The sequence below is a fragment of the Capra hircus genome, chromosome 13 (genome assembly GCF_001704415.2).
Source record: "Capra hircus breed San Clemente chromosome 13, ASM170441v1, whole genome shotgun sequence".
Taxonomy (NCBI): domain Eukaryota; kingdom Metazoa; phylum Chordata; class Mammalia; order Artiodactyla; family Bovidae; genus Capra; species Capra hircus.
Genome location: NC_030820.1, coordinates 31547433 through 31574373, shown reverse-complemented (window position 1 = coordinate 31574373; position 26941 = coordinate 31547433). Strand labels below are relative to the sequence as shown.

The 26941-nt window shown below is 40.0% G+C and overlaps 1 protein-coding gene across 1 annotated transcript in view; it reads right to left on the bottom strand.

Annotated features, from left to right (window-relative positions):
- The window catches only part of TMEM236 (transmembrane protein 236), a 37735-nt gene continuing 11742 nt past the window's right edge, over positions 949 to 26941 (bottom strand). The window contains exons 3-4 of the mRNA XM_005688057.2: positions 21054 to 21195; positions 949 to 1619 (exon numbers count right to left, since the gene is read on the bottom strand). Of these exons, the coding sequence (XP_005688114.1) occupies positions 1039 to 1619; positions 21054 to 21195 (723 nt within the window). The 3' untranslated portion in view covers positions 949 to 1038. The remainder of the gene's footprint in view (positions 1620 to 21053; positions 21196 to 26941) is intronic.

Below are 26941 nucleotides of genomic sequence, written 5' to 3'. Positions count from 1 at the left end.
GACTCTGCACATGTAAGACTCTCAGAAATCTCTATAGCATTGGAAAATTTATACAGAGTGGAGAGCCCCTGCTATGCATATCTGAGGGTATCCCAACATATGAAATCAAATCACATAATTCCATATTTAATTATTTAATGTCAAGATAACTATTATATATTATCACATAAGACACTAATGCACTTGCTGTTATATTTGTAAGTTGAACTTCTAACTTTAAACAGGGCTTGCACCTTGCTTTCATGATGGTATCAAATTCCACAAATAAATATTCTTTCACTTTGAAATTTTCCTCTTCAATTAATGGCTTCCTGTTATAAAAGTTTATCTAGATCTTACCTTAACTTCATTACATTAAATTGAGTCAAATGTCTGTGAAATTAAATTGTTTTCTCTGCTGAAATCAATTACATAAAAATCTCTTGCCACAGTGGAATAAAGAACATAATTACATGTCTGAAGGAGACTCTAAAACAATTCAATTAAAAAAAAAAAAATACATGAATCAGTCATGGGTGTGCATGCGTCCCCCATCCTGAATCCCCCTTCAACCTCCCTCCCCATCCCATTCCTCAGGATCAATTTGTTAAAAGTATTGATAGAATCTAAACTTATTTAATAATAACAGGCTTATTTCCTAAAATTAATTTTAACTAATTCTTGTAATGCCCTTTCTGTCAACGATAAAAAAATCTCATTCTTGGACTAACTTAGTAGGAAGACATGTTCTCATTTTTTAAGATGCTTTACTGAAGGGTACTTTCAGAAAAAATGCAGAATACATAACAAAATTAACTACTGACATTTTCTACAAATCTAGGGGAACCAACTTAGAAGACTACAACTTTGCTTACATTTAGCACCATTTGCATACATTTAAAAAATTGACATGTTATAGTTTTTAAAACTAGTTTTTTCTCTAGCATCTATTTCTTCATTTCTTTCTAGAGTGCAAAGTAACATATGCCTGACCCCCAAAAAGATCACAAATGTACGCATGTGCATAAAAAAGAGGTTTGACCATAGGACATTTTCTCTTTAAAAAGACCTCTCAAAGGTAGAGAACATCCTGAATTTGGTTAAGAAATTGAAGTAAACATAAGACAGAGTCACCAGCACATTTTTAAAAAGACCCAATACGGGTGTGATTGTTCCCAGGACAATGATTAAACTCAGTCTAACAAAGATAAAAGGTAGATCTTGGAGAAGGATGACAAGGGAATTCAGGAGCGGGTTCCGGGGAGTGAATATCATTCGAAGAAGAGAAATGTAACTGAAGATGTAGACCGCGTACAGCCAGCCTGACTTGTACACCCTGGGGTGTCCGGCCACCCGCACCATTTCTATGGTGTCAGCCCAGAGTGGAAAGCTCCCGAGGAAGATCTCTGCACGCACGTCCTGTTGGGACAGCGTTCTCAGGATTCCCCATTCAAAGGTGGGCTCCTGGGGTCCCTCCAGCTCAGGAGAGGAGCTCCCTGTGGCGCCTCCTAGTGGCCGCGACAAGTGGGTCCTGCTGGCTGGCTGTGGGCGAGTCGGGTTTTCTTCATTTTGCTTCGCTTCACATGTCACAGTTCTTATTTGTTGCAAATTGGTCGTATGGATGTGCCTGTCTTCGTTACCTGCAACAAATTGATTTATTTAAATTTTCATTAAAATGTAACTTTTCATTCAATTTTATTTAAACTTACAAGGATTTCCCTGGTGATCCAGTGGCTAAGATTCCACGTTCGGAATGTGGGGATCTTGGGTTTGATCCCTGGCCAGGGAACTAGATCCACAGGCTGAAACCAAAAGGTCAGGCACAGTTGCAAGGAAGATGGAAGGGCCCACATGCTGTGACCCAATAAATAAGTGACTGTGTCTGTTACTGGCTCAGTTGTGTCTGACTCTTTGTGACCCCATGGGGTGTAGCCCACCAGGCTCCTCCATCCATGGGATTTTCCAGGTATGAATACTGGAGTGGGTTGCCATTTCCTTCTCCAATAAACAAATAAAAGAATAAATATTATAAAATAAATAAATGAATATTACCTTATTTATATTTGTTGCAGTCAAATAAATAAATATTTTTAGAAATAAATTTAAATTTTAAATGCCTTATTTAAATTTTTAAATTTTATTTCAAATTTAACTTTTCCTTCAATTTGTTTAAAATTTAAATATAAACATTTTATTTAAATTTCAAATTTTATTTAAACATAAAATTCTTAAATTTTTATTTGAAGTGAAATATTTAAATTTTTATTAAAATTTAAAATTTTATTTAAACTTGAAAATGAAATACAAGTGATCTCTTATTTGAGGTCTGTGTCACACATGGAACTTCAAGATAGCAATTGATAGCACAATGCCAAAAAATGTAGAGGCAGAGAATGCTTTTTGTGTCTGTATTTCCGGAGGTATGGATCCTAAGTCATTCTTACCATTTCAAAATAATACCCATTACTGATTACTGAGCTAAGTAAGCACTTTCACATATTGACTCATTTAATCCTCAGAAAAAAATTGAGAAATAGGGATTAGTATCCCAGTTAATAAATATGGAAAATGGAGTCTAAGAGATAAAGTGACACCTGAATTCAAACACACAGTTAGGAATAAACGGAGCTGGAATTCACACCCAGACTTGTTTGACCCCAATTGACAATTTCTTAACTTTATCACTTTCTAGAGGCAATACATCAAGTGCTAATTATAAACCATACACATATCATAAAATCCAATGAATCAGAAGTTCAATGGTTCAGTCTTGTCACTTTATAAGAAGCCTACAGGAATGACCACAACCCAGATCTCCAGGTTTAGAGTCTGGTGCTAAGAGGGTCTTTTTTTGAGCATGAGACAGTCTTAGGGAAGGGTAACATTCTGAATCTAAGATTTTTAAGCTGTTCTTTCCCCTGAAATTTTTGAACTAGTCAGTGTGATTGTTTAGACAAGTATCTCATTTGTGACCACTAAGCTGTGGCTGATCAACAGGTCAGTCATCTGAATGAGTAGGGTGTTCCTCATCAGCATCACAAGAGTAAGTGTGTGTGTGCATGTGTGTGTGTGAGAGAGAGAAAGTGAATGTATGTGTCTCTCCATACACACATAGGTATTAAGATTGTGATTATGAAGGAATCTCAGATCTCAGAACTTACTGCTGATGATTATGAAAGAAAAAGAATATTATTTTCCAAACATTTAACCACTCAGGCACCAATTTCACTGCTAAGAATTTCTCAGCTCTTGACACAGTTTACTCAGCCAACAACATGCTGAGCTGTCGCATTCCTTGATAAGATAAAATTTAAAGGGAGTCATTAGATGAAATAACTCTAAAGGTTAAAGACACAAAGGCAATAAAATTTGTTGAAATGTACTGAGCAGAAGTGAAAACATTTTAAAACAAATAAGTTATTATGATTAATGACTAACAAAGGGCTTGATGACTATAAGTAGGAGTTATTTAAAGAACAAACTTCAGTTTTCTTTCTATACAATTATTTTAAAACTGTAAGTGTGACTTGAATACATTTATTAATTAAAAAAATAAATTATTGATGAGATATTATTTCCTTCTGATATGAATTATTCATAAGTGTTAGGACTCATGACCCTTAGAAACCTCCTTTTCAAACTTAAGATGTCACAGTAGCATGAGGAAGAATCATTTTTTTATTAGAATATAGTTGACTTACAATGTTATGTTAGTTTCAGGTGCATATAGCAAAGTGATTAAATATATATACATATATTGTGATTGAGCTACCCTGCGTCCAAGGTCAGGGGTGGCGGCCGAGAGGAGCTACCCTACATCCAAGATAAGGAGCAGTGGCTGCGCTTTGCTGGAGCAACTGTGAAGAGATACCCCACATCCAAGGTAAAAGAAACCCAAGTAACACAGTAGGCACTGAGAGAGGGCATCAGAGGGCAGACAGACTGAAACCACAATCACAGACAACTAGCCAGTCTGATCACGTGGACCACAGCTTGTCTAACTCAGTGAAACTAGGCCATGTCATGTGGGGCCACACAAGACAGACGGGTCATGGTGGAGAGGTCTGACAGAATGTGGTCCATTAGAGAAGGGAATAGCAAACCAGTATTCTTGCCTTGAGAACACCATGAACGCCATGAAAAGACACAAAGATAGGACACTGAAAGATGAACTCCCCAGGTCAATATGCTACTGGAGATCAGTGGAGAAGTGACTCCAGAAAGAATGAAGGTATGGAGCCAAAGCAAAAACAACACCCAGTTGTGGATGTGACTGGTGATAGAAGCAAGGTCCAATGCTGTAAAGAGCAATATTGCATAGGAACCTGAAATTTTAGGTCCATGAATCAAGGCAAATTGGAAGTGGTCAAAGAGGAGATGGCAAGAGTGAACCTCAACATTCCAGGAATCAGTGAACTAAGATGGACTGGAATGGGTGAATTTAACTCAGATGACCATTATATCTACTACTGTGGGCAGGAATCCCTCAGAAGAAATGGAGTAGCCATCATAGTCAACAAAAGAGTCCAAAACGCAGTACTTGGATGCAATCTCAAAAATGACAGAATGATCTCTGTTTGTTTCCAAGGCAAACCATTCAATATCACAGTAATCCAAGTCTATGCACTGACCAGTAATGGTGAAGAAGCTGAAGATGAATGGTTCTACAAAGACCTAGAAGACCTTTTAGAACTAACACCCAAAACGGATGTCCTTTTCATTATAGGGGACTAGAATGCAAAAGTAGGAAGTCAAGAAACACCTGGAGTAACAGGCAAATTTGGCCTTGGAGTACGGAATGAAGCAGGGCAAAGACTATTATTAGAGTTTTGCCAAGAAAATGCACTGGTCATAGCAAACACCCTCTTCTAACAACACAAGAGAAGACTCTACACATGGACATCACCAGATGGTCAACACCAAAATCAGATTGATTATATTCTTTGCAGCCAAAGATGGAGAAGCTCTATACAGTCAGCAAAAACAAGACCGGGAGATGACTATGGCTCAAATCACAAACTCCTTATTGCCAAATTCAGACTTAAATTCAAGAAAGAGGGAGAACCACTAGACCATTCAGGTATGACCTAAATCAATTCCTTATGATTATACAGTGGAAGTGAGAAATAGATTTAAGGGACTAGATCGGATAGAGTGCCTGATGAACTATAGACAGAGGTTCATGACATTGTACAGGAGACAGGGATCAAGACCATCCCAAGAAAAAGAAATGCAAAGAGGCAAAATGACTGTCTGAGGAGGCCTTACAAATAGCTAAGAAAAGAAGAGAAGTAAAAAACAAAGGAGAAAAGGAAAGATATACCCATTTGAATGCAGAGTTCCAAAGAATAGCAAGGAGAGATAAGAAAGCATTCCTCAGCAATCAATGCAAAGAAATAGAGGAAAACAATAGAATGGGAAAGACTAGAAATCTCTTCAAGAAAATTAGAGATACCAAGGGAACGTTTCATGCAAAGATGGGCTCAATAAAGGACAGAAATGGTATGGACCTAACAGAAGCAGAAGATATTAGGAAGAAGTGGCAAGAATACACAGAAGAAATGTACAAAAAAGATCTTCACGACCCAGATAATCACAATGGTGTGATCAGTCACCTAGAGCCAGACATCCTGGAATATGAAGTCAACTGGCCCTTATGAAGCATCACTACGAACAAAACTAGTGGAGGTGATGGAATTCCAGTTGCTGCTGCTGCTGCTGCTAAGTTACTTCAGTCGTGTCCAACTCTGTGTGATCCCATAGACAGCAGCCCACCAGGCTCCTCTGTCCCTGGGATTCTCCAGGCAAGAGTACTGGAGTGGGTTGCCATTTCCTTCTCCAATGCATGAAAGTGAAAAGTCAAAATGAAGTCACTCAGTCGTGTCAGACTCTTAGCGACCTCACGGACTGCAGCTTACCAGGCTCCTGCATCCATGGGATTTGAATTTCAGTTGAGCTATTTCAAATCCTAAAAGATGATGCTGTGAAAGTGCTCCACTCAATATGCCAGCAAATTTGGAAAACTCAGTAGTGGCCACAGTACTGGAAAAGGTCAGTTTTCATTCCAATCCCAAAGAAAGGCAATGCCAAAGAATGCTGAAACTACCGCACAATTGCACTCATCTCACACACTAATGAGGTAATGCTCAAAATTCTTCAAGCCAGGCTTCAGCAATATGTAAACCATGAACTTCCAGATGTTCAAGCTGGTTTAAGAAAAGGCAGAGGAACCAGAGATCAAATTGCCAACATCTGCTGGATCATCGAAAAAGCAAGAGAGTTCCAGAAAAACATCTATTTCTGCTTTATTGACTATGCCAAAGCCTTTGAGTGTGTGGATCACAATAAACTGTGGAAAATTCTGAAAGAAATGGGGATACCAGACCACCTGACCTGCCTCTTGAGAAATCTGTATGCAGGTCAGGAAGCCACAGTTAGAACTGGACATGGAACAGACCGGTTCCAAATTGAGAAGGGAGTATGTCAAGGCTGTATACTGTCACCCTGCTTATTTAACTTCTATGCAGAGTACATCATGAGAAATGCTGGGCTGGAAGAAACACAAGCTGGAATCAAGATTGCCGGGAGAAATATCATTAACCTCAGACATGCAGATGACACCACCCTTACGGCAGAAAGTGAAGAGGAACTAACAAGCCTCTTGATGAAAGTGAAAGAGGACAGTGAAAAGTTGGCTTAAAGCTCAACATTCAGAAAACTAAGATCATGTCATCCGGTCCCATCACTTCATGGCAAATAGATGGGGAAACAGTGGAAACAGTGGGTGACTTTATTTTGGGGGGCTCCAAAATCACTGCAGATGGTGATTGCAGCCATGAAATGAAAAGACACTTACTCCTTGGTAGGAAAGTTATGACCATCCTAGACAACATATTAAAAAGCAGAGACATTACTTTGTCACCAAAGTCCATCTAGTCAAGGTTATGGTTTTTCCAGTAGTCATTTATGGATGTGAGAGTTGGACTACAGAGAAAGCTGAGCACTGAAGAATTGATGCTTTGAACTGTGGTGTTGGAGAAGACTCTTGAGAGTCCCTTGGACTCAAGGAGATTCAACCAGTCCATCCTAAAGATCAGTCCTGGGTGTTCATTGGAAGGACTGATGTTGAAGCTGAAACTCCAGTACTTTGGCCACCTGATGTGAAGAGCTGACTCATCTGAAAAGACCCTGATGCTGGGAAAGATTGAGGGCAGGAGGAGCGGGGGATGACAGAGGATGAGATGGCTGGATGGCATCACCGACTCAATGGATGTGAGTTTGGGTAAACTCCGGGAGTTGGTGATGGACAGGGAGGCCTGGCATGCTGTTGTTCATGGGTTCACAAAGAGTCAGACACGACTGAGCAACTGAACTGAACTGAACTGATGGTGATTGACTGAGTCCCTCATTCGTGTCTGACTCTTGTGATGCCATGGACTATGGTCTGCCAGGCTCCTCTTTTTCATATTCTTCCCATATAAGTTATTACAAAATATTGAGTAGAGTTCCCTGTGCTGTTACAGTAGGTCCTTTTTAGTTATCTATTTTATATATAGTAGTATGTACATGTAAATCGCAATTTCCTAATTTATCCCTTCCTGCCATGTTTCCCCTTTGGTAACCATAAGTCTGATTTTGAAATCTGTGAGTCTGTTTCTGTTCTGTAATAAGTTCATTTCTGTCATTTAAAAAATAATTTTATTTAATTATTTTTGGCCGTGCTGGGCCTTCGTTGCTGCGCAGGCTCTCCTCTAGTTGTGGTGAGCGGGCTTCCCACTGCAGTGGCTTCTCTTGTTGCAGAGCACAGGCTCTAGGGTTTGCAGGCTTCAGTAGTGGGCTCAACAGTTGCAGCTCCTGGACTCTAGAGCACGTGTTTGATAGTTGTGATGCATGGGCTTAGTTGCTCTGTGGCATGTGGAATCTTTCCAGACGAGGGATCGATCCCACATCTCCTGAATTAGCAGGCAGATTCTTTACCACTGAGCCACCAGGGAAGCCCTGTGTCATGTTTTAAAAGTAGATTTCACATATAAGTGAGACCATATGACAATAGAATACTACTCAGCCATAAAAATAAATTTTAAAAAAATGAAATAATGCCATTTGCAGCAACATGAATGAACCTAGAGATTATCATATTTAATGAAGTCAGACAGAGTAAGAAATCATTTTGATAAATTACACTCGAGAGAAAAATATACTTATTGTTCTAACTTCTCTCTTTTGCAAGTTATTACTTTAATAATCATAAAATCATCTTTTAAAACTCAGATGCTTACTTACATCAGTTGTATCTCTTATTTTACCAAAAAAAAACTAATGTAGAAAATAGAGAGTGTGTTGTGTCTTAGAGTACACTCCTTCACCTCTCTTAGTAGATGAAAGTGTTCAAGTGAAAATTCAAATTCCTTTGTCAATATGAAGAACACAGCATATAATACAGACTCTTGAGGATGACTGCAAATTCAGCATTGTTTCAAGGCCAGGAAGTGCCATCTAAGAAGTGACACATTAACAGATTTTAACCAGTGAGAGTCATAATATCTGAGGATGAGAGCTGTTGGTTTGAACAATAAATTCTTTTTTTATCTATTTATTTTTAATTGAAGGATAATTGCTTTATTGCATTGGTTATGAATCAGCCATAGGTCAACCCATGTCCCTTCCCACTTGAACCTCCCTCCCACTTCCCCCTCATTCCACCCCTCTAGGCTGTTACCAAGCCCCAGTTTGAGTTCCCCAGAGTCATACAGCAAATTCCCACTGGCTATTTTATATATGGTAATGTATGTTTCCATGTAACTCTCTCCATACCTCCCACCCTCTTCTTCCCCCACCCTCAACTCCCCAGCTGTGTCCATAAGTCTTGAGCAATGAATTTTTAGGTAGGGTTCATTTTTAATGAAATGAGAAGAAGGCTTCAATCCATGCGTATTTGGTAAAACCAGGCCTGGAAGTCTCCCATTTCTCCATACTTCATTAGGGACTAGTTTAGATTTGGGGACTAGCTTAGGGGACTAGTCCTCTTCCCAAGTAAGAAACCCTATAACTAAGAGCTGGAAAGCTCTGCTGGCCTCTCAGAGGGGACGGCAGAGTTGAGGATGTCAAGAAATCATCTGGTCATTAGAACAGACCAGCAAAGCTATCCTCCAGTCACGTAAACCTTCATGTATTCGTTACTGTTTCCTTAGGCTCCATGATCACTTTCCCTCCAAATTAGTATTTGTTCAAATTTCCACTCACAGTTGGAATTCTTTTTATTGTTGCTGTTAATTGTCAGGGTTCTGTTTGGGGGAAACTATATTTATTTGTGCAAAATCTGTAAAAAATATAAACACAAAGAGCAATCTGTTCACTTCCTTAAAGGCTCACATTCACTGTAAAAAGCACAAATAGCAGCCATTCTGTGTAGTTCCCCACAGCTAAAGCCAGTCACCAAAACTTTTCGTCCTCATTGTGCATGCTATATAATTAAAGAAATGCAATTTTGATAACAGAAAAATGTTTAAGTAGGTAACATATCCCTTTTACTTCATTATTTCTTTATGGTGATGTATTTCCATGTCTAACTTTTACCTCAAAACTTTTTTGATCACTTCCAGGGAAAATGTAAGTACAATATAACAAATCAGTAGGGAGGAATTTTCTACAGTGAGCATGTATTCCTTTTGAAAAGAGAAAGCAAAAAAAGTTATTTTTCTCTTCATTTTCTTTATTTTCTCTACTCATGTTATTTTAGGAACTAACACAAGCTGGAATCGAGATTGCCAGAAGAAATATCAATAACCTCGGATATGCAGATGACAGCACCCCATGGCAGAAAGTGAAGAAGAACTAAAGAGCCTCTTGATGAAAGTGAAAGAAGAGAGTGAAAAAGTTAACTTAAAGCTCAACATTCAGAAAACTAAGATCATGGCATCCGGTCCCATCATTTCATGGCAAATAGATGGGGAAACAATGGAAATAGCGACAGACTTTACCTTTTGGGGCTCCAAAATCACTGCAGATGGTGACTGAAGCCATGAAATTAAAAGATGCTTGCTCCTTAGAAGAAAAGCTATGACCAACCTAGACAGTATATTAAAAAGCAGGGCTATTTTTTGTGACAAAGGTCTGTCTAGTCAAAAATGTGGTTTTTCCAGTAGTCATGTATGGATATGAGAATGGAATATAAAGAAAGCTGAGTGCCAAAGAATTGATGCTTTTGAACTGTGGTGTTGAAGAAGACTTCAAAAAATATTCATTGGAAGGACTGATGCTGAAGCTGAAACTCCAATACTTTGGCCACCTGATGCGAAGAATCAACTCACTGGAAAAGACCCTGATGCTGGGAAAGATTGAGGGCAGGAGTAGAAGAGGGGGACAGAGGATGAGATCGTTGGATGGCATCACCGACTCAATGGATATGAGTTTGAGTAGGCTCCAGGAGTTGATGATGGACAGGGAGGCCTGGCGTGCTGCAGTCCATGGGGTTGCAAAGAGTTGGACACGACTGAGTGAACTGAACTGAAAAGTTATTTAAATAAAAAGAGAAAGAGAGAGAAGGATCACAAGAAAGGGCAGCTAAAAACAAGGCAGGAATGAAGCTGCTACTAAGACTGTACTTTTTAAAAGAAATCAATATTTTTATTCTTTCCAAGATTTCATTCTGTGTAGCTTAGGGGTAAAACAGCATTTGTGAAGAAAAATGGGGGCTGGGATCAAGTGCCAACAGCAGGCAAGTGCTAGGTCATTCCACTGGCAGGGAAGAGGTGTCAATACTGCCTCTGCAAACAGCAGCTTCAAAACTGCCCCTCATGGTCAAGTGGTTAAGACTCCATGCTTCCACTGCAAGGGACACAGGCTCAATCTCTGGTCGGGGAACTAAGATTGCCACATGGTACAGCCTAAAAACCGCTCCTGATATTGGTTAAGGGCTAAAGCAATTGGACAACCAAGCTGTCTGCTGTGATCAGACAAACTGTAGAGTGCTGTTCCGAGCTTAGACTGGGTTTTGAGAACAGTGCACCAGGTATTGTGCCCACCTTCATCACCCTGTCTCCTGACATCACATCAACAAGCACAGAAGAATAAACTGGCAGGGCTCTCAAAGGAAGGTAAGTTCTGTGATGAGAGACTACCTCAGGGAGTCCAAGTTAGACTGGCAGTCAAGCACAGCTCATCTCCGAAGTGACAGTTTTAAGTGAAAGTGAAGTCACTCAGTTGTGCCTGACTCTTTGTGACCCCATGGACTGAGGAGCCTACCAGGCTCCTCAGTCCATGGGATTTTCCAGGCAAGAATATTGGAGTGGGTTGCCATTTCCTTCTCCAGGAGATCTTCCTGACCCAGGGACTGAACCCTGGTCTCCCACATTGTAGGCAGATGCTTTACCTTCTGAGCCACCAGGGAAGATTGACAGTTAAACACAGACCTAAAGAATGCATGGGAATAAACTATGTGAAGAGTGGAGAAAGAACTTTTCAGGTGGTAGAGAGAACAGGTGCAAATATCTTTCAGCTAAAGGGACTTCCCTGAGGGTCCAGTGGTTAAGAATCCGCCTTCCAATGCAGGGCACAAGGGTCACAGATTTAATCCCTAGTCAGGGAATTAAGATCGCACATGCTGCGGGGCAACTAAGCCTGTGCACCACAACTAGAGAAGCCTGTGTGCTGTCACGAAGACCCAGCACAGCCCCCCAAAAGGAAAAGATCCTTCAGCTAAGATGAACTGAAAGGAGAGTGTGATGAGGGGGAAGCAGACAGAAAAGAGGAGAGAAGCTATGATTTATGTAGGGCTTTCTATATACGAGGAACTGTGTTAACCTCTTTCTATGCATCCATTCACTTAATCCTTATAAAAACTGTACGATGTGGTTACCAAAGGGAACAGTGGGGAGAGGGATAAATTAGGTATATGGGATTAACAGATACACACTACTATATGTAAAACAGACAAACAACAAGGATTTACTGTATAACACTGAGAATTATATTCAACATCTTGTAATAACCCATAACAGAAAAGAATTTGAATATATACATATCAATATATTGATATATAACTGAATCACTTTGCTGTACATTTGAAACTAACACAATATTGTAAATCAACAAAGGTTCAATAATAATAAGCCTCTATGATATAGCTACTACTATTTTCCCATTTTATTTTTAAATTTATTTTCTTTAAAGATTTTTTTTGATGTGCACCATTTTAAAGTTTTTATTGAGTTTGTTACAATATTACTTCTGTTTTACAGTTTTTGGCCATGAGGCATGTGGGATCTTAGTGCCCCAAGCAGGGATTGAACCCACATCCCCTGTATTGGAAGGGGGAGTCTTAACCCCTGGACCACTGGGTCAGTCTCCTAGTTTCCCATTTTAAAGATAAACAAACTGAGGTAGGGAAAGACTAAGAGTTGTTTCCAGGGTCACACAGTAAGCAAGGAGAGGGATGGAGCATGAAACTTAAACATCCAACCATTAGACTACATTGCCTGTGGTGGAGCCAGCTAATGTAGAGCTTATTGGTCATGATAAAGTTTGTGGACTTGATCCTAAGTTCACTGAAGATGCGGACATTGGATAGCAGGAGAGATGACTTGGGGATTCAGTAAAGAGGCTGCTGAGGCTGTCAAGGCAGCCAATGCCCCACTGGATTGTTACTCAACTCACAGCAACCAGAAGATGAAATTAAAGACTTGGTCAGAAAAAGTAAGACAGGTCTTGATGAACAGTTTCCAAAGTTAATTTTGCCCTGAGACAAAAAAGGTCTAGAGAAAGCAAACTGCTAATAATTTAGATATAACATGATGAGGGAAAAAAAATCCGGAAAAGAAGAAAAGCCACAGTCTTATGGAAGATTTTTTTAAAATATATGAAACACACAAAGAATTTTTAGTCATGGTACTTTAAGAGAATAAAAAATAAAACACACAGCATCCAAAATAAACACTTTAATATGTCTAAGTGTTTAAAATACAGATTATAACCATTGTTATTTTGACCCTCTCCAAACCAGTCAATCCTAAAGGAAATCAACCCTGAATATTCATTGGAAGGACTAATGCTGAAGCTTCAATACTTTGGCCTCCTGATGTGAAGAGCTGACTCATTGGAAAACACCCTGATGCTGGGAAAGATTGAGGGCAGGAGAAGTGGGAGGCAGAGGATGAGATGGTTGGATGGCATCATTAATCCAATGGACATGAGTTTGAGCAAACTCCAGGAGATGGTGAAGGACAGGGAAGCCTGGCATGCTGCAGTCCATGGGGGAGCAAAGAGATGGACACGACTTAGGGACTGAACAGCAACTGACTAAACTCACTGATCTGTTTCTACACACAGTCTCCTTTGACAAGCATGTCTGAGGTTGGGAAGACAAGCACCATCACTGCCAAGTAATAAATGATGAAACCCAGCACCAACCTCCCAGCATGATTATGACAAAGAATTGAATCAGTGTTTGTAAAGCATTTAAAGTAGCGCCTGACACAGAAACAGTTACTTATGTGTTAAATAAGTAACGGGTAGCCATTGCTAAACCATCTATTGTTTCAAACGAATTAGAAGAGAACAGAAAATAGAATGCAGTAAATAGTGATTACAGTTTGTTCAACTTTGGTTATAGTTACACTACAACCCAGCATCCCAGTTCAGTTCAGTTCAGTTCGGTTGCTCAGTCGTGTCCGACTCTTTGCGACCCCGTGAATCGCAGCACGCCAGGCCTCCCTGTCCATCACCAACTCCCGGAGTTCACTCAGACTCACGTCCATCGAGTCAGTGATGCCATCCAGTCATCTTACCCTCTGTCGTCCCCTTCTCCTCCTGCCCCCAATCCCTCCCAGCATCAGAGTCTTTTCCAATGAGTCAACTCTTCGCATGAGGTGGTCAAAGTACTGGAGTTTCAGCTTTAGCATCATTCCTTCCAAAGAAATCCCAGGGCTGATCTTCAGAATGGACTAGTTGGATCTCCTAGCAGTCCAAGGGACTCAGGAGAGGTCAAAAAGTTGGAGACAGAGTGTCACACTATAGAGCCTGATTCTTTAATTCTTAGATCTGCCTGTCCACATCACAAAGAAAAAAACTGCTGCATGGATATACCCTACGCAGGCAGAGACAGCTTGCACCATCTGACAAGAGCTACAGTATGTACTGCTTCTCAATTCTGGGATCAGTGATCAGTGATACCACCTTGGTATCTGGAAGTTGGTCATGATGAGAGGACTCACACTAGAAAAGCTGGCAAATGCTATCCATAAGGACTTTTACCCCTCCTCAACCAGGAGAGACAGTTTAAATACTGACCAGCATACTACTATCTCTCTGCTCAAAACGGTATACAAGTTTTCATAAAATAATAATAATAATGAATTCAACCCATCATTAGTTCTGTAGAATCTCATGGGCATACATTCTCAGCAGTGAGACAGTGGTGACAACTTTTTTAAAAAAGGCATTGGATTCAGTAAATTCAATACCCTCAATTCAGTTTCAGCTCCCTGCTACACATTGCACAAATCTGAGAAGAAATATTAATAAATGTATGATTTCTTAATTTTAGGCTACGTGAAATTCTAAGAGAATTCTTTTGTCTGAGGACACAGCAGGAAGGCTTGGTAGTTTAAAGACCATCTTTCCCTCTATAGACTCATCTAACACTGGACAAGAACTGCTAAAAACATAAAATTATTAATTTTTTTAAACCCCATTTTTTAAGATTGTGAAAGCTTTCTTTATATTCTAATCTTCAGTTTTTCATTTGAGATAGTCTGGTCCTTCTCTTTGATAGGTGTTTAGATCAGAGAATGTAATTTAATTAGCTATATATAAATAGAAAAATTCTTTTCTATATAAATAGAATAATTAATATATATTAAGTATAACATATTATACACTATAATATTCAATTATATTAATTATGCTGATAACATAATAAACACATAATATATTAATATGCACTGTGTGTGTGTGTGTGTCTGTGTGTGCTTTCATTCATGTCCAACTCTTTGCAACCCCATGGACTGTAGCCTACCGAGCTCCTCCGTCCATGGGATTCTCCGGGCAAGAATACTGGAGTGGGTTGCCATTTCCTTCTCCATAATACACATTAATATACAATAAACATTAAATGATTCTAGATTTTGAAATGGTTTGATATTCCTCTACTAGTTAAGTGCTTGGATACAGAACAGAGCTAGAAACCCAGCCTGAGACCATTCTGGGTGACAAAAAACGAATGCACGTGGGAATGAGCCTGATTCCTTGCCTTCAGAACACTTAGCTTTAACTATATGTATTTGTTAGTATAGTTTTAGAAACCTGCTATTGCACCCACTAGACTGTGTGTGCATGCTCAACCACATCTGACTTTTTGCGACCCCGTGGACTAGCTAGACAGGCTCCTCTGTCCATGGATTTTTTCAGACAAGAATACTGGAGTGGGTTGCCACTCCACCAGAGGATCTTCCTGACCCAGGGCTAGAACCCCAGTCTCCTACATTGGCAGCTGGATTCTTTACCTAATGAGCCATCGCAGAAGCCCGGCTAGATGGTGAGCTTCATGCAAAGGGGACTCTGCTTTCACCACCTCTCCCTTTCACCTGCCGCTGTACCCCCAGCACCTAGTGGAGTGTCTGGTATGGACTAGATCCTCCATAAAAATTTGCTGCATAAACAGTAGGAGGAATTCCTGATACGGAGTTCTATAAGCATGAGGGCATCATGGGCATTCTGGTCGGGGGGAAAAAAATCTGCACTAAGGGAAGGAAGCCCAACTATCAAAGCTAGGCTGAATAATAACCCCTCCCCGGAACCCCACCACCCCCATGCTCTCAATCCTCTCACATCACAAGAAAACTTTCGAGTGTTGCACGTGGTCTACCACTCAGATAGCCCTCTGCCTCAGGGTCCTAAAGACAGCCCTTGAAGCAAGATAAGCTTTGGAAGGCATTTGGAATTCCTGGCAGTGCAGCCTGGGTACCTTCCGGCGACCATGGCCACCACAGAACATGCGCATGAGCAGAGTGAGCTCGCCCAGCCTCTAGGACCCCGCGAAGGTGGTGGGGGCTCAAGGTTTTCATCAGCAGCGACAGGAGTGACCAAGCACTGGCAGATGTGCCAATGAGTGATTCCAAGAAGAGTTTGTGAGTTCATAGGAAGCAGCCTTTACAATACCCACTCCACCCTAAACAACAGAGTCTGAGCAAGCTGGTGTCCCACTGCTAATGTATACATGACTTAAAAGTCTCTCTGGCCATCAGCTCCACAACCTGTCACTCTCTTCAATCCTATGCAAGGAAATTTAGATACCAAAAATCCTTGACCTGTCCCTTTAATTTCTAGCTGGGACCTTAAATTTTTGTTGCTATTATAAAGTAATGCATGCTGGACTTGCTTCCACACAGGGGGCATAGGTTCCATCCCCGGTCTGGAACTAAGATTCCACATGCCCTGTGGCCAAAAAAATAATAAAATAATGTCAGGTTAAAAAAAATAATAAAGTATTGCCCATTGAATTCTTTATGTTCTCTTTCTCTTACCAGACCCTGAAAAAGTTTATTTTGAAAATACCTTGCAATTCTCAAAAACTGCGCTTTATATATTTAAAAATGTTCATACATTTTACTTCCTTCCTAGAGAAAAAAAATAACAATTAAATACCAAATTGCTATGATCACGTAAAGCTGTCCTACTCAAAGGGGGTCAGCTCAGACCTGACAGCACCTGACGCCCCATGTCGTTTGGCACAGGGACCACGGCAGTCTAGTTTCTGGCCAGGTCTGCGCTGACCTAATCCTGACAGCTGATGCTTCATTAGAAGTTATAAATCAGAAACTCTACCCTTCTCTCACCCCTAGTCTGGTAAATGGCTACTTGTTTCTTGAGAAGGGGGGAAAAATCCTAGAGCTGATATACTTTTCTGAAACTTCCTTCTTCTAAACAGCAAAAGGAGAGTATAAAAGGAAATGCCCCCCTCCCCTTCTTGGCATGGCTGCGGACTCAGTGTTCCTCTTATGTGCTCTCTAACCACATTGCAAAACACATTATGGAAACCAGTGAGCACATTGGGTTCAGACTGTGTGATAAGCTTTTTCTTAAAAAGAAGCAAAGGGGGAACTCAAGATGCCATTCATTTTATTCAGAGAAAAGCAGTGTCCTTTTTTTTTTTTTTTAATTTCTTTTCCCATCTCTAACATGCTATTTGGTTATGGAGTGATAAGTTCCATTTCAAAGAAATCTGAGAAGGAAATTCCTTTCAGAATTGGGATTTTATCTCTTGGGTTTTAACTTGCTATTGGTCTCAGTTCCTGATACTTTCTATGGTCAAAGGCTCTCAATCAGGGTGGGCATCAGAAGTGCTTGGAGAACTTTAAATAAAGTACATATGCCAGCCTTAAAACCTTGCATATCCTTTGAGCGTGAAATTGCACACAGAGGCATTTCACTTGAAGAAATGATCATCTGTGCTGCTGAAGTGCCTGCAGCACTTGGTCCAAGTCTCTGGTATTAAAGAGACTACACAGAAGGAACTGGAGCACAGCCACTGAGAGCAGATTTATTTGAAAACCTTACACTGCCAACATCATACCTGGCACCTCTTACTGATGTGGCAGTGGAAACCGCCTCCTCTGCAGGGCTATGATGTTTTCCACTCAAATAGCCTGTTGATCTCACTTCTAGCAAGTCACGTCTGACTCTGCAGACACCCCTCATGGAGCCAAACCATCTTGCCACCCCACTGGTACAATCCCCTGTGGCCCCTCTGTGTTTGTCCTCATGAGCAGCCAGTCCATAATAGTCCCTCTCTTCTGGCTAGGGCTGTTGCCAAGGAGTCTGGGCATGTGCGATGCTCAGGGTCTTCTAAGGACAGTGTCTGTGGTCATCATACTGATATCATTCGGCTGCCGTCCAGCAGCAGTTAACTCTGTCTGTCTCCAACCTCTGCTGGGCTAGACACATCATGGAGTGAGTGGCTGCTGACTCTTGTACATGGCAGAGGGTCCCCGCAAACAGAGACCCCCTGCACTATCCACACACCTGTGACCTAACTGGGCACGTCTCCCCTGCCCAGTTCAAATACACAGCATCTTATTCATTTTAACCATATCCTTGTCCTTTTCTTCCCAACCCTTTCACTTTTGAAAAAGTCAGAACAATAATGTCTGTAGTAGCTAAAAACTAAGAGGGGACATCCCTGGTGGCACAGTGGATAAGAATCCGCCTGCCAATGTAGGAAACACAGGTTCAATGCCTGGTCCGGGAAGATTCCAAATGCCACGGAGCAACTAAGCCTGTGTGCCACAACTGCTGAAGCCCACACACTCCAGAGGATAGTCAACAGTCTAGACCAACAAATGAGAACATGGGAGATACATCTTGGGTCTAGATTAAAAATGCGAGAGAGAATAACACGGAAGGAAGAAGAGAGGTGAAGTCCAGTCACTAAGAGGTTGGGACCAAGCTAGCAAAATTCAGATGGAAATGTTAAAGTGTGCTCATTTGTACTCACATATTAGTAAGAGCCACTCCCTGGTGGCTCAAACAGTAAAGAATCTGCCTGCCCCGCAGGAGACCTGCGTTTGATCCCTGGGTCTGGAAGATCCCCTGAAGAAAGGAATGGCTACCCACTACAGTATTCTTGCCTGGAGAATGCCATGGACAGAGGAGCCTGGTGGGCTACAGTCAATGGGGTCACAAAGAGTCAGACACGACTGAGTGACTAACATTAGTAAGAGGAGGAGACATGCAGGCTCTATCTTGTATTCTTATTGTCTGCTCACATGACTAGGACTTGACACTATTAGGTGCTATGGGCACCTGTGACATTACATGCCTTGGAGATCTGCGTTCCAGAAAATATTCCCAACTGAGCCACAGTCTATGGGAAATGACTCACTTAGACATTACAACGTGGTAATTACTTGATACTTTGGCATCTCAACTGGTAATAGGAAGTTAGCAGAAAGGATCCCTTGGGCCATTGAAGATTGGTTTAACCATATATCAAATATAGAGCTTTTATTATTTTTTAAACTTACAAAAAGAAAAGCGAAATGATGATCAAATTTTGGTGGCTTGGAATTAAAGAGTTAAGACAGCTGGGGAGGTGGGAAGGGATAGAATGGGAGTGTGGGGTTAGCAGATGCAAACTAGAATATATGGAATGGCTAACACCAAGGTCCTACTGTATAGCACAAGGAGCTATATTCAATATCTTGTGATAAACCATAATGGAAAAGAATATATAAAAAAGAATGTTTATGTATGTACAACTGAATCATTTTGCTGTACAGCAGAAATTAACACAACATTGTAGATCACCTATACTTCAAGAAGCAGCAATTGGACAAGATGTTCTAGAGTCTTCTCCCCAGGACTGACTTCTTCCTTGGGGTTCTCTTATTTTGATTCTTTTTTCAGCATTACTTCTGAATGCAAGGAAAATTTCCCTTTAAAAAACCAGTTCATCACTTAAAATATAAAATGCCAATAACTTATGCTCAAAAATATACATGTGCATTTTAAAAAAAGAATTTTCACTAAAAACTTAGATCACATTCACATGGAAAATACAGGCTCATTAAAAACAGTCCAATTTCAAAATAGGCTTGTGTCATTAAGGAGTCTAGAAAAGTAGTCAAGGGTTTGACAGTTCTCAAACCACCTCAGTTTAAGACAAAACACTCAGCTCTGGAAGGCAGGTGTGCCTCGGGAGTACCTTTTCCTCCAGACTCACTGGCTGCCACTGTCATCTTCTCCGCCTTATCACCTGTGTCATTTTAAACGTTTAACAGCCTCTCGGCCCCCACCAAAGGACAAAGTGCAAAATATGAAGCTCAGAGTCTCAGATTTCATGGTGGCCTCCAATTCAGTTCTGCTTTTCAAACTGAGGAGCAAGAGTGGCTAGAGCGGTGGTGGCTCACTCCTCCATAAGGAAGGGGTGGTGGCTCACCCCTCAGTCATAAAAATGACTGTCTAGTGTTTTCCTTCCTGGTTGTAGTAGTCACCTTATTACTCCAAAGCATTCTCCTATGACTCACTCAATTTACCCTCATCCACCCCATCAGTCAGGAAGTGATGAACAAAACGTACCAATTTTAAACGCAAAATCTTTGCCATTCAATAACCACACCATGCAAATATTGTACATCGAACACAGATACTATCACGTAAAACAAAAGTGGAGGGGACTTATGATTGACCAAACAAAATATTCAGTTAACAAAATACTTTTTAAAAAAGGCCAATTGATATTTAGTTTCAACTGTTCCCTTTGGAAAAATGCGGCATATCTTGGTAATCTTCAGTATTTTGACAGTTCACAACTATGAAGCAACTAAATTTTAAAAAAGCACATAAATCTCCAGGAAATATCTGCAGTAGTCATATTAACTCCCATATCAAAGTATCCAGACTAAAAAGTGTATTAGTCACTCAGTTGTGTCCAAACTAAACTTCTTATATATTCATCTAAACTTTAGGTTTTGAGAGAGTTCCTAAAATACAAATGTATAATAATTTACTTAGGTAATTTTCCTGTTAGAGCAAACATTAAAGATTTAGTAGTTAATATTTAGTAAGTTTATTCATTTATAAGTACTATCAAAATCAAAAAAGAAAAGAACTGTATAGCTATCAAAGTAGGTTTAAAAATAATATTTAGATATCTTCATTTGTAATCTTCTAACTACAATGTTAGCTCTTAAAAAATATCATGAAACATGTCAACAGATAACAGAAAGGGAGAAAGTTGAATTATATGTTAAACTTTTAAAAAATATTTGTATTTAAAAGAATACTGATTCAAATTAAAAAAAAAAAAAGAATACATTTGAATCAGTTCTAATGAGGTGGATAAAACTGGAACCTATTATACAGAGTAAAGTAAGCCTGAAAGAAAAACACCAATACAGTATACTAATGCATATATATGGAATTTAGAAAGATAGTAACAATAACCCTGTATGCGAGACAGCAAAAGAGACACAGATGTACAGAACAGTCTTTTGCACTCTGTGGGAGAGGGAGAGGGTGAGGGTGGGATGATTTGGGAGAATGGCATTGAATATAAAATAAAAGAAAAGAATACTTACTCTTTTGCCTCCCTCTAAGAGGATATATCCTGAGTTTTTCAATAATATCAACCACAATCAAGCAAGTCAGAACTAGGGAGACTGGCAGGTCAGGTAACATATCCGGCAACATATCAGTGGAACCATTAATATTCTTTTGAACCTGTTTTCAGAAGACCATTAAAAAACATTAAATTTTTGCACTTTCTTTGTTCACAGTTCTTTGAGGAGTCTGAAAAAAGCACTAAATTAATTATACATACATTTGCTAAAAGATTAGAAGCATGGTTTTCAGCTTTTTAGGTGTTCAGTCCCACAAAGTTTTGAACCACTTCTAAAGATGTCATTAGGATCCATGTTAATGGAAGACAGAACTCTATCAGTTAAAGACAGAGTTAGTAAATGTGCATTAAAATTTAACAGTAGGCTCCTGGAATAGTGGAACAAGGAATCTCTCCCAATCCAACAGCTATACAGAGCCTCTGAGAGTCCTAGCTCAAAGATGTAGGGAGACAAATATTAGAGTGCAGGGTCTTGTAAGAATAGAGAGCTGGGTAAACCCAGCTAGGCTTTGGAGTACTTGCTTCATCAGTTTAAGGTATCCACAAAAAACCTATGGCAATATCAAGTTAACCACAGTACATTAAGAATTTTTAATACCTCTGAGGACAAGAATAAACCAAAGGTTACACCATTACCATTTCTATTCAAGACTGTACTGAAGTCCTAGCCAGTATAATGAAGCGAGAGAAAGAAACGGTGTTTAAGTATTAGGAAAAAAGAGAAGCAAAATGTCATTATTCATAGACTATATGATTATAAATGGACAAATCTCCCCCAAAAGTATAAATTATTTCCTCATACCAAAAACAGAAGTTATAAAATAAGATTTTTAAAAAGTGATACAATTTGTTACAACCTCAATAAAATTCCAACTTTTCTGTGGAAAATGATAAGCTGATTCTAAAATGAACATGGAGATTCCTTCAAAAACTAGGAATAAAACCACCATATGACCCAGCAATCTCACTCTTAGGCATATACCCTGAGGAAACCAAAATTGAAAAAGATACATGTACCCCAACGTTCACTGCAGCACTACTGACAATAGCTAGAACACGGAAGCAACCTAGATGTCCATCGACACGTGACTGGATAAAGCAGCTGAGGGACATATACACAGTGGAATATTATTCAGCCAGAAAAAGGAATGCTTTTGAGTAGGTTCTAATGAGGTGGATGAACCTACTGCCTATTACACAGTGAAGTAAAGCAGAAAGAGAAAGATAAATATTGTGTACTAACATATATATATATATACATATATATATATGGAATCTAGAAAGATGGTACTGATGAATTTATTTTCAGGGCAGCAATGGAAAAACATAGAGAACAGACTTATGGACATGGCGGGGAGAGGAAGAAGGAGAGGATGGGATGTATGGAGAGAATAACACGGAAACTTACATTACCATATGTAAAATAGATAGTCAATGGGATTGCTGTATGACTCAAGGAACTCAAACAGGGACTCTGTAACAACCTAGAGGGGTGGGATGGGGAGGAAGATGGAAAGGAAGTTCAAAAGGGAGGGGACATATGTATACCTGTGGCTGATTCATGTTGATACTTGGCAGAAAACAACAAAATTCTGTAAAGAAATTATCTTTCAATTTTAAAAAGTGGAAAAAAAAAAGAGAATACAAAGAGCAAGACATTCTAGAAGAAAAGGAAAACAGGAAGGTTTACTCTTCTGGATACAAAGAGCTATTATAAACATGTAAGAATTAAGATATTGTAGTGTTGGCACAAGAATAGAAAAGTAGGCCGTGGAACAGAACAGAAAACTCAGAATAGACTATGGACACACACATCTGATTTATTAACTACAGAGAAATGTGACAAGGACAGACATTTTAATAAATGGTGCTCAGTCTATTAGCTATTATTTGGGGAAGAAAAAACAATCCCTTACTGCACAACACACACAAAGATTAGTTATGGGTAGATTGTGAAGTTCAAAGAGAATTTCAAAATGTTATATAGGACACTGTTTTTAGGACTTTAAGGTTCAGATTCACAATATGACAAAATTGTTTCAAACAAGTAACCAAAAGAAAATACAGCAAATAAAGTGATGCAGTGGACTATTTTAAAATTAAAAGCTCTTCTCCATCAAAATATACAATTAAGAGCATGAAGTCACAGAATGAGAAGATGTCTGCAATGCATAAAATCAACAAAGAGCCTGAAATCTAAATATATAAATAATTCCTCCAAATCAATTTTTAAAAGATAAGCAACACACTAGGGGAAAAATGGAATGAAAAATATGCTCAATCTCATTAATTATTGGGGAAATGAAATTGAAAACTATAATGAAATTCAAGAATATTCTCACCAGAATGGTTAAAATAAAAAGGCTGACAACGCAAGTGCTACTGAGGATGGGGAACACAAAGATTGCTCATTCTCTACTAGTGGAAGTCTAAATTAATGTAATCTCTTTGAAAAACTGACACTTAGTTATAATTAAGTACTTGAACATCTTGTGATCCATCAATTCTACTCCTGCACATTTAACCAACCCGTACGCTTATATATGGCAAAAAGACACATGTTTAAGGATGTTCACAGCAGCAAAAACTGGAAACTGAAATGACCATCAAGATTATAACTGATGGGAGTTCCCTGGTAGCCAAGTGGTTAGGATTCCAGACTTTCACTGCTACAGTGCAGGTTCAGTCCCTGGGCAGGGAACCAAGATCACGCCAGCCAGTTGGCATGGCCAGAAAATAAAATAACATAGAGTTGAACTGAAAGAGTGTGACATATTTGTAAAATGAAATATTGTACAGGAATAAAAAATGAATATGAATGAACTACATCTAAACAGAAAAACAAGAATAGCCCATATTTTGAATAAAAGATGCAAAGACAGAAAGATCATAGATAGATAGACAACAATTTCATTTCCTTTTATAAAGCTTTCAAAAACAGATAAGCTAACCTGTGATATTAGAAGTAAGGCAGAAGTGATCTTTGGAATAAAGGAAAGGTAGCCAACAGAGATGGCCTGTAGGGGGCTGGCAAAGTGTTTTGTGTTTTTTTTTTTGTTTGTTTTTTTTTTTGAACTGAGTAAGGAGAAAAGGAAAGATATACCCATCTGAATGCAGAGTTCCAAAGAATAGCAAGGAGAGATAAGAAAGCCTTCTTCAGCGATCAATGCAAAGAAATAGAGGAAAACAACAGAATGGGAAAGACTAGCGATCTCTTGAAGAAAATTAGAGATACCAAGGGAACATTTCACGCAAAGATGGGCTCGATAAAGGACGGAAATGTTATGGACCTAACAGAAGCAGAAGATATTAAGAAGAGGTGGCAAGAATACACAGAAGAACTGCACAAAAAAGATCTTCACAACTCATATAATCATGATGGTGTGATCACTCACCTAGAGCCAGACATCCTGGAATGTGAAGTCAAGTGGGCCTTAGAAAATATCACTACGAACAAAGCTAGTGGAGGTGATGGAACTCCAGTTGAGCTCTTTCAAATCCTGAAAGAGGATGCTGTGAAAGTGCTGCACTCAATATGCCAGCAAATTTGGAAAACTCAGTAGTGGCCACAGGATTGGAAAAGGTCAGTTTTCATTCCAATCCCAAAGAAAGGCAATGCCAACGAATGCTGAAACTACCGAACAATTGCACTCATCTCTCATGCTAGTAAAGTAATGCTCAAAATTCTCCAAGCCAGGCTTTAGCAATACATGAACCGTGAACTTCCTGATGTTCAAGCTGGTTTTAGAAAAGGCAGAGGAACCAGAGATCAAATTGCCAACATCCGCTGGATCATGGAAAAAGCAAGAGAGTTCCAGAAAAACATCTATTTCTGCTTTATTGACTATGCCAAAGCCTTTGAGTGCATGGATCACAATACACTGTGGAAAATTCTGAGAGAGATGGAAATACCAGACCACCTGACCTGCCTCTTAAGAAATCTGTATGCAGGTCAGGAAGCAACAGTTAGAACTGGACATGGAACAACAGACTGGTTCCAAATAGGAAAACGAGTACATCAAGGCCGTATATTGTCACCCTGCTTATTTAACTTATATGCAGAGTACATTATGAGAAACGCTGGACTGGAAGAAACACAAGCTGGAATCAAGATTGCCAGGAGAAGTATCAATAACCTCAGATATGCAGATGACACCATCCTTATGGCAGAGAGTGAAGAGGAACTAAAAAGCCTCTTGATGAAAGTGAAGGAGGAGAGTGAAAAAGTTGGCTTAAAGCTCAACATTCAGAAAACGAAGATCATGGCATCTGGTCCCATCACTTCATGGGAAATAGGTGAGGAAACAGTGGAAACAGTGGCAGACTTTATTTTTGGGGGCTCCAAAATCACTGCAGATGGTGACTGCAGCCATGAAATTAAAAGATGCTTACTCCTTGGAAGAAAAGTTATGACCAATCTAGAGAGCATATTCGAAAGCAGAGACATTACTTTGCCGACTAAGGTCGGTCTAGTGAAGGCTATGGTTTTTCCTGTGGTCATGTATGGATGTGAGAGTTGGACTGTGAAGAAGGCTGAGCGCCGAAGAATTGATGCTTTTGAACTGTGGTGTTGGAGAAGACTCTTGAGGGTCCCTTGGACTGCAAGGAGATCCAACCAGTCCATTCTGAAGGAGATCAACCCTGGGACTTCTTTGGAAGGAATGATGCTAAAGCTGAAACTCCAGTACTTTGGCCACCTCATGGGAAGAGTTGACTCATTGGAAAAGACTCTGATGCTGGGAGGGATTGGGGGCAGGAGGAGAAGGGGATGACAGAGGGTGAGATGGCTGGATGGCATCACTGACTCGATGGACATGAGTCTGAGTGAGCTCTGGGAGTTGGTGATGGACAGGGAGGCCTGGCGTGCTGCGATTCATGGGGTCGCAAAGAGTCGGACACGACTGAGTGACTGAACTGAACTGAATGTTTCCAAGTATTCCATTGATATTGTCTATATTGTGTGAATTTTTCTGTTTGTGTGTTACACCTCAGTGAAAAATAAGAAAAAAGTAAACAAAAATATGCAACAATGGGTGAAACATAATGAGAAAGTTGGCCCAAAAGAGCAAACCATAGATAGTGCATCACTGTGACAGTAGTGTTCCTTGAAAGGTCATACCCTGAATTTCTGAAGCTCATAGGAACCTCCCAAGTGCTTTACAAGGTCACTGGTGGGGAAGGAAGAGAAAATGACAAATCAAGATTAAAATATTTATGTGTTGCCGTTTGACGCAAAGTCCATCTCTGTAGCCTTCTGAGGATATTCTGTGTGTTCATATATTGTCCTAATGCTGCATCTAGGACACGTTCCAAAGTCATGTAATTTCTAATGATGTCATCCATTACCTGGTATACATCTCTCTCATAGCACTAAGCAGACCTACTCTTACTGCCTGTTTTTTTGCTTTCTACCATCAGTTTAAAAATTACTGAGGGCTGTGAGGGTGTGCGGTCACTTCAGTTGTGTCCAACTCTTTGTGACCCCATGGACTGTAGCCCACCAGGCTCCTCTGCCCATGGAATTCTCCAGGCAATACTGGAGTGGGTTACCATTCCCTTCTCCAGGGGATCTACCTGACCCAGAGATCGAACCCATGTCTCCTGAGGCTCCTGCATTGCAGGCAGATTCTTTACTGCTGAGCCACCAGGGAAGCTCACTGAAGGCTGCTGCTGCTGCTGCTGCTGCTAAGTTGCTTCAGTCACGTCTGACTCTGTGCAACCCCACAGATGGCAGCCCACCAGGCTCCCCCGTCCCTGGGATTCTCCAGGCAAGAACACTGGAGTGGGTTGCCATTTCCCTCTCCAATGCATGTAAGTGAAAAGTGGAAGTGAAGTCACTGAGTCGTG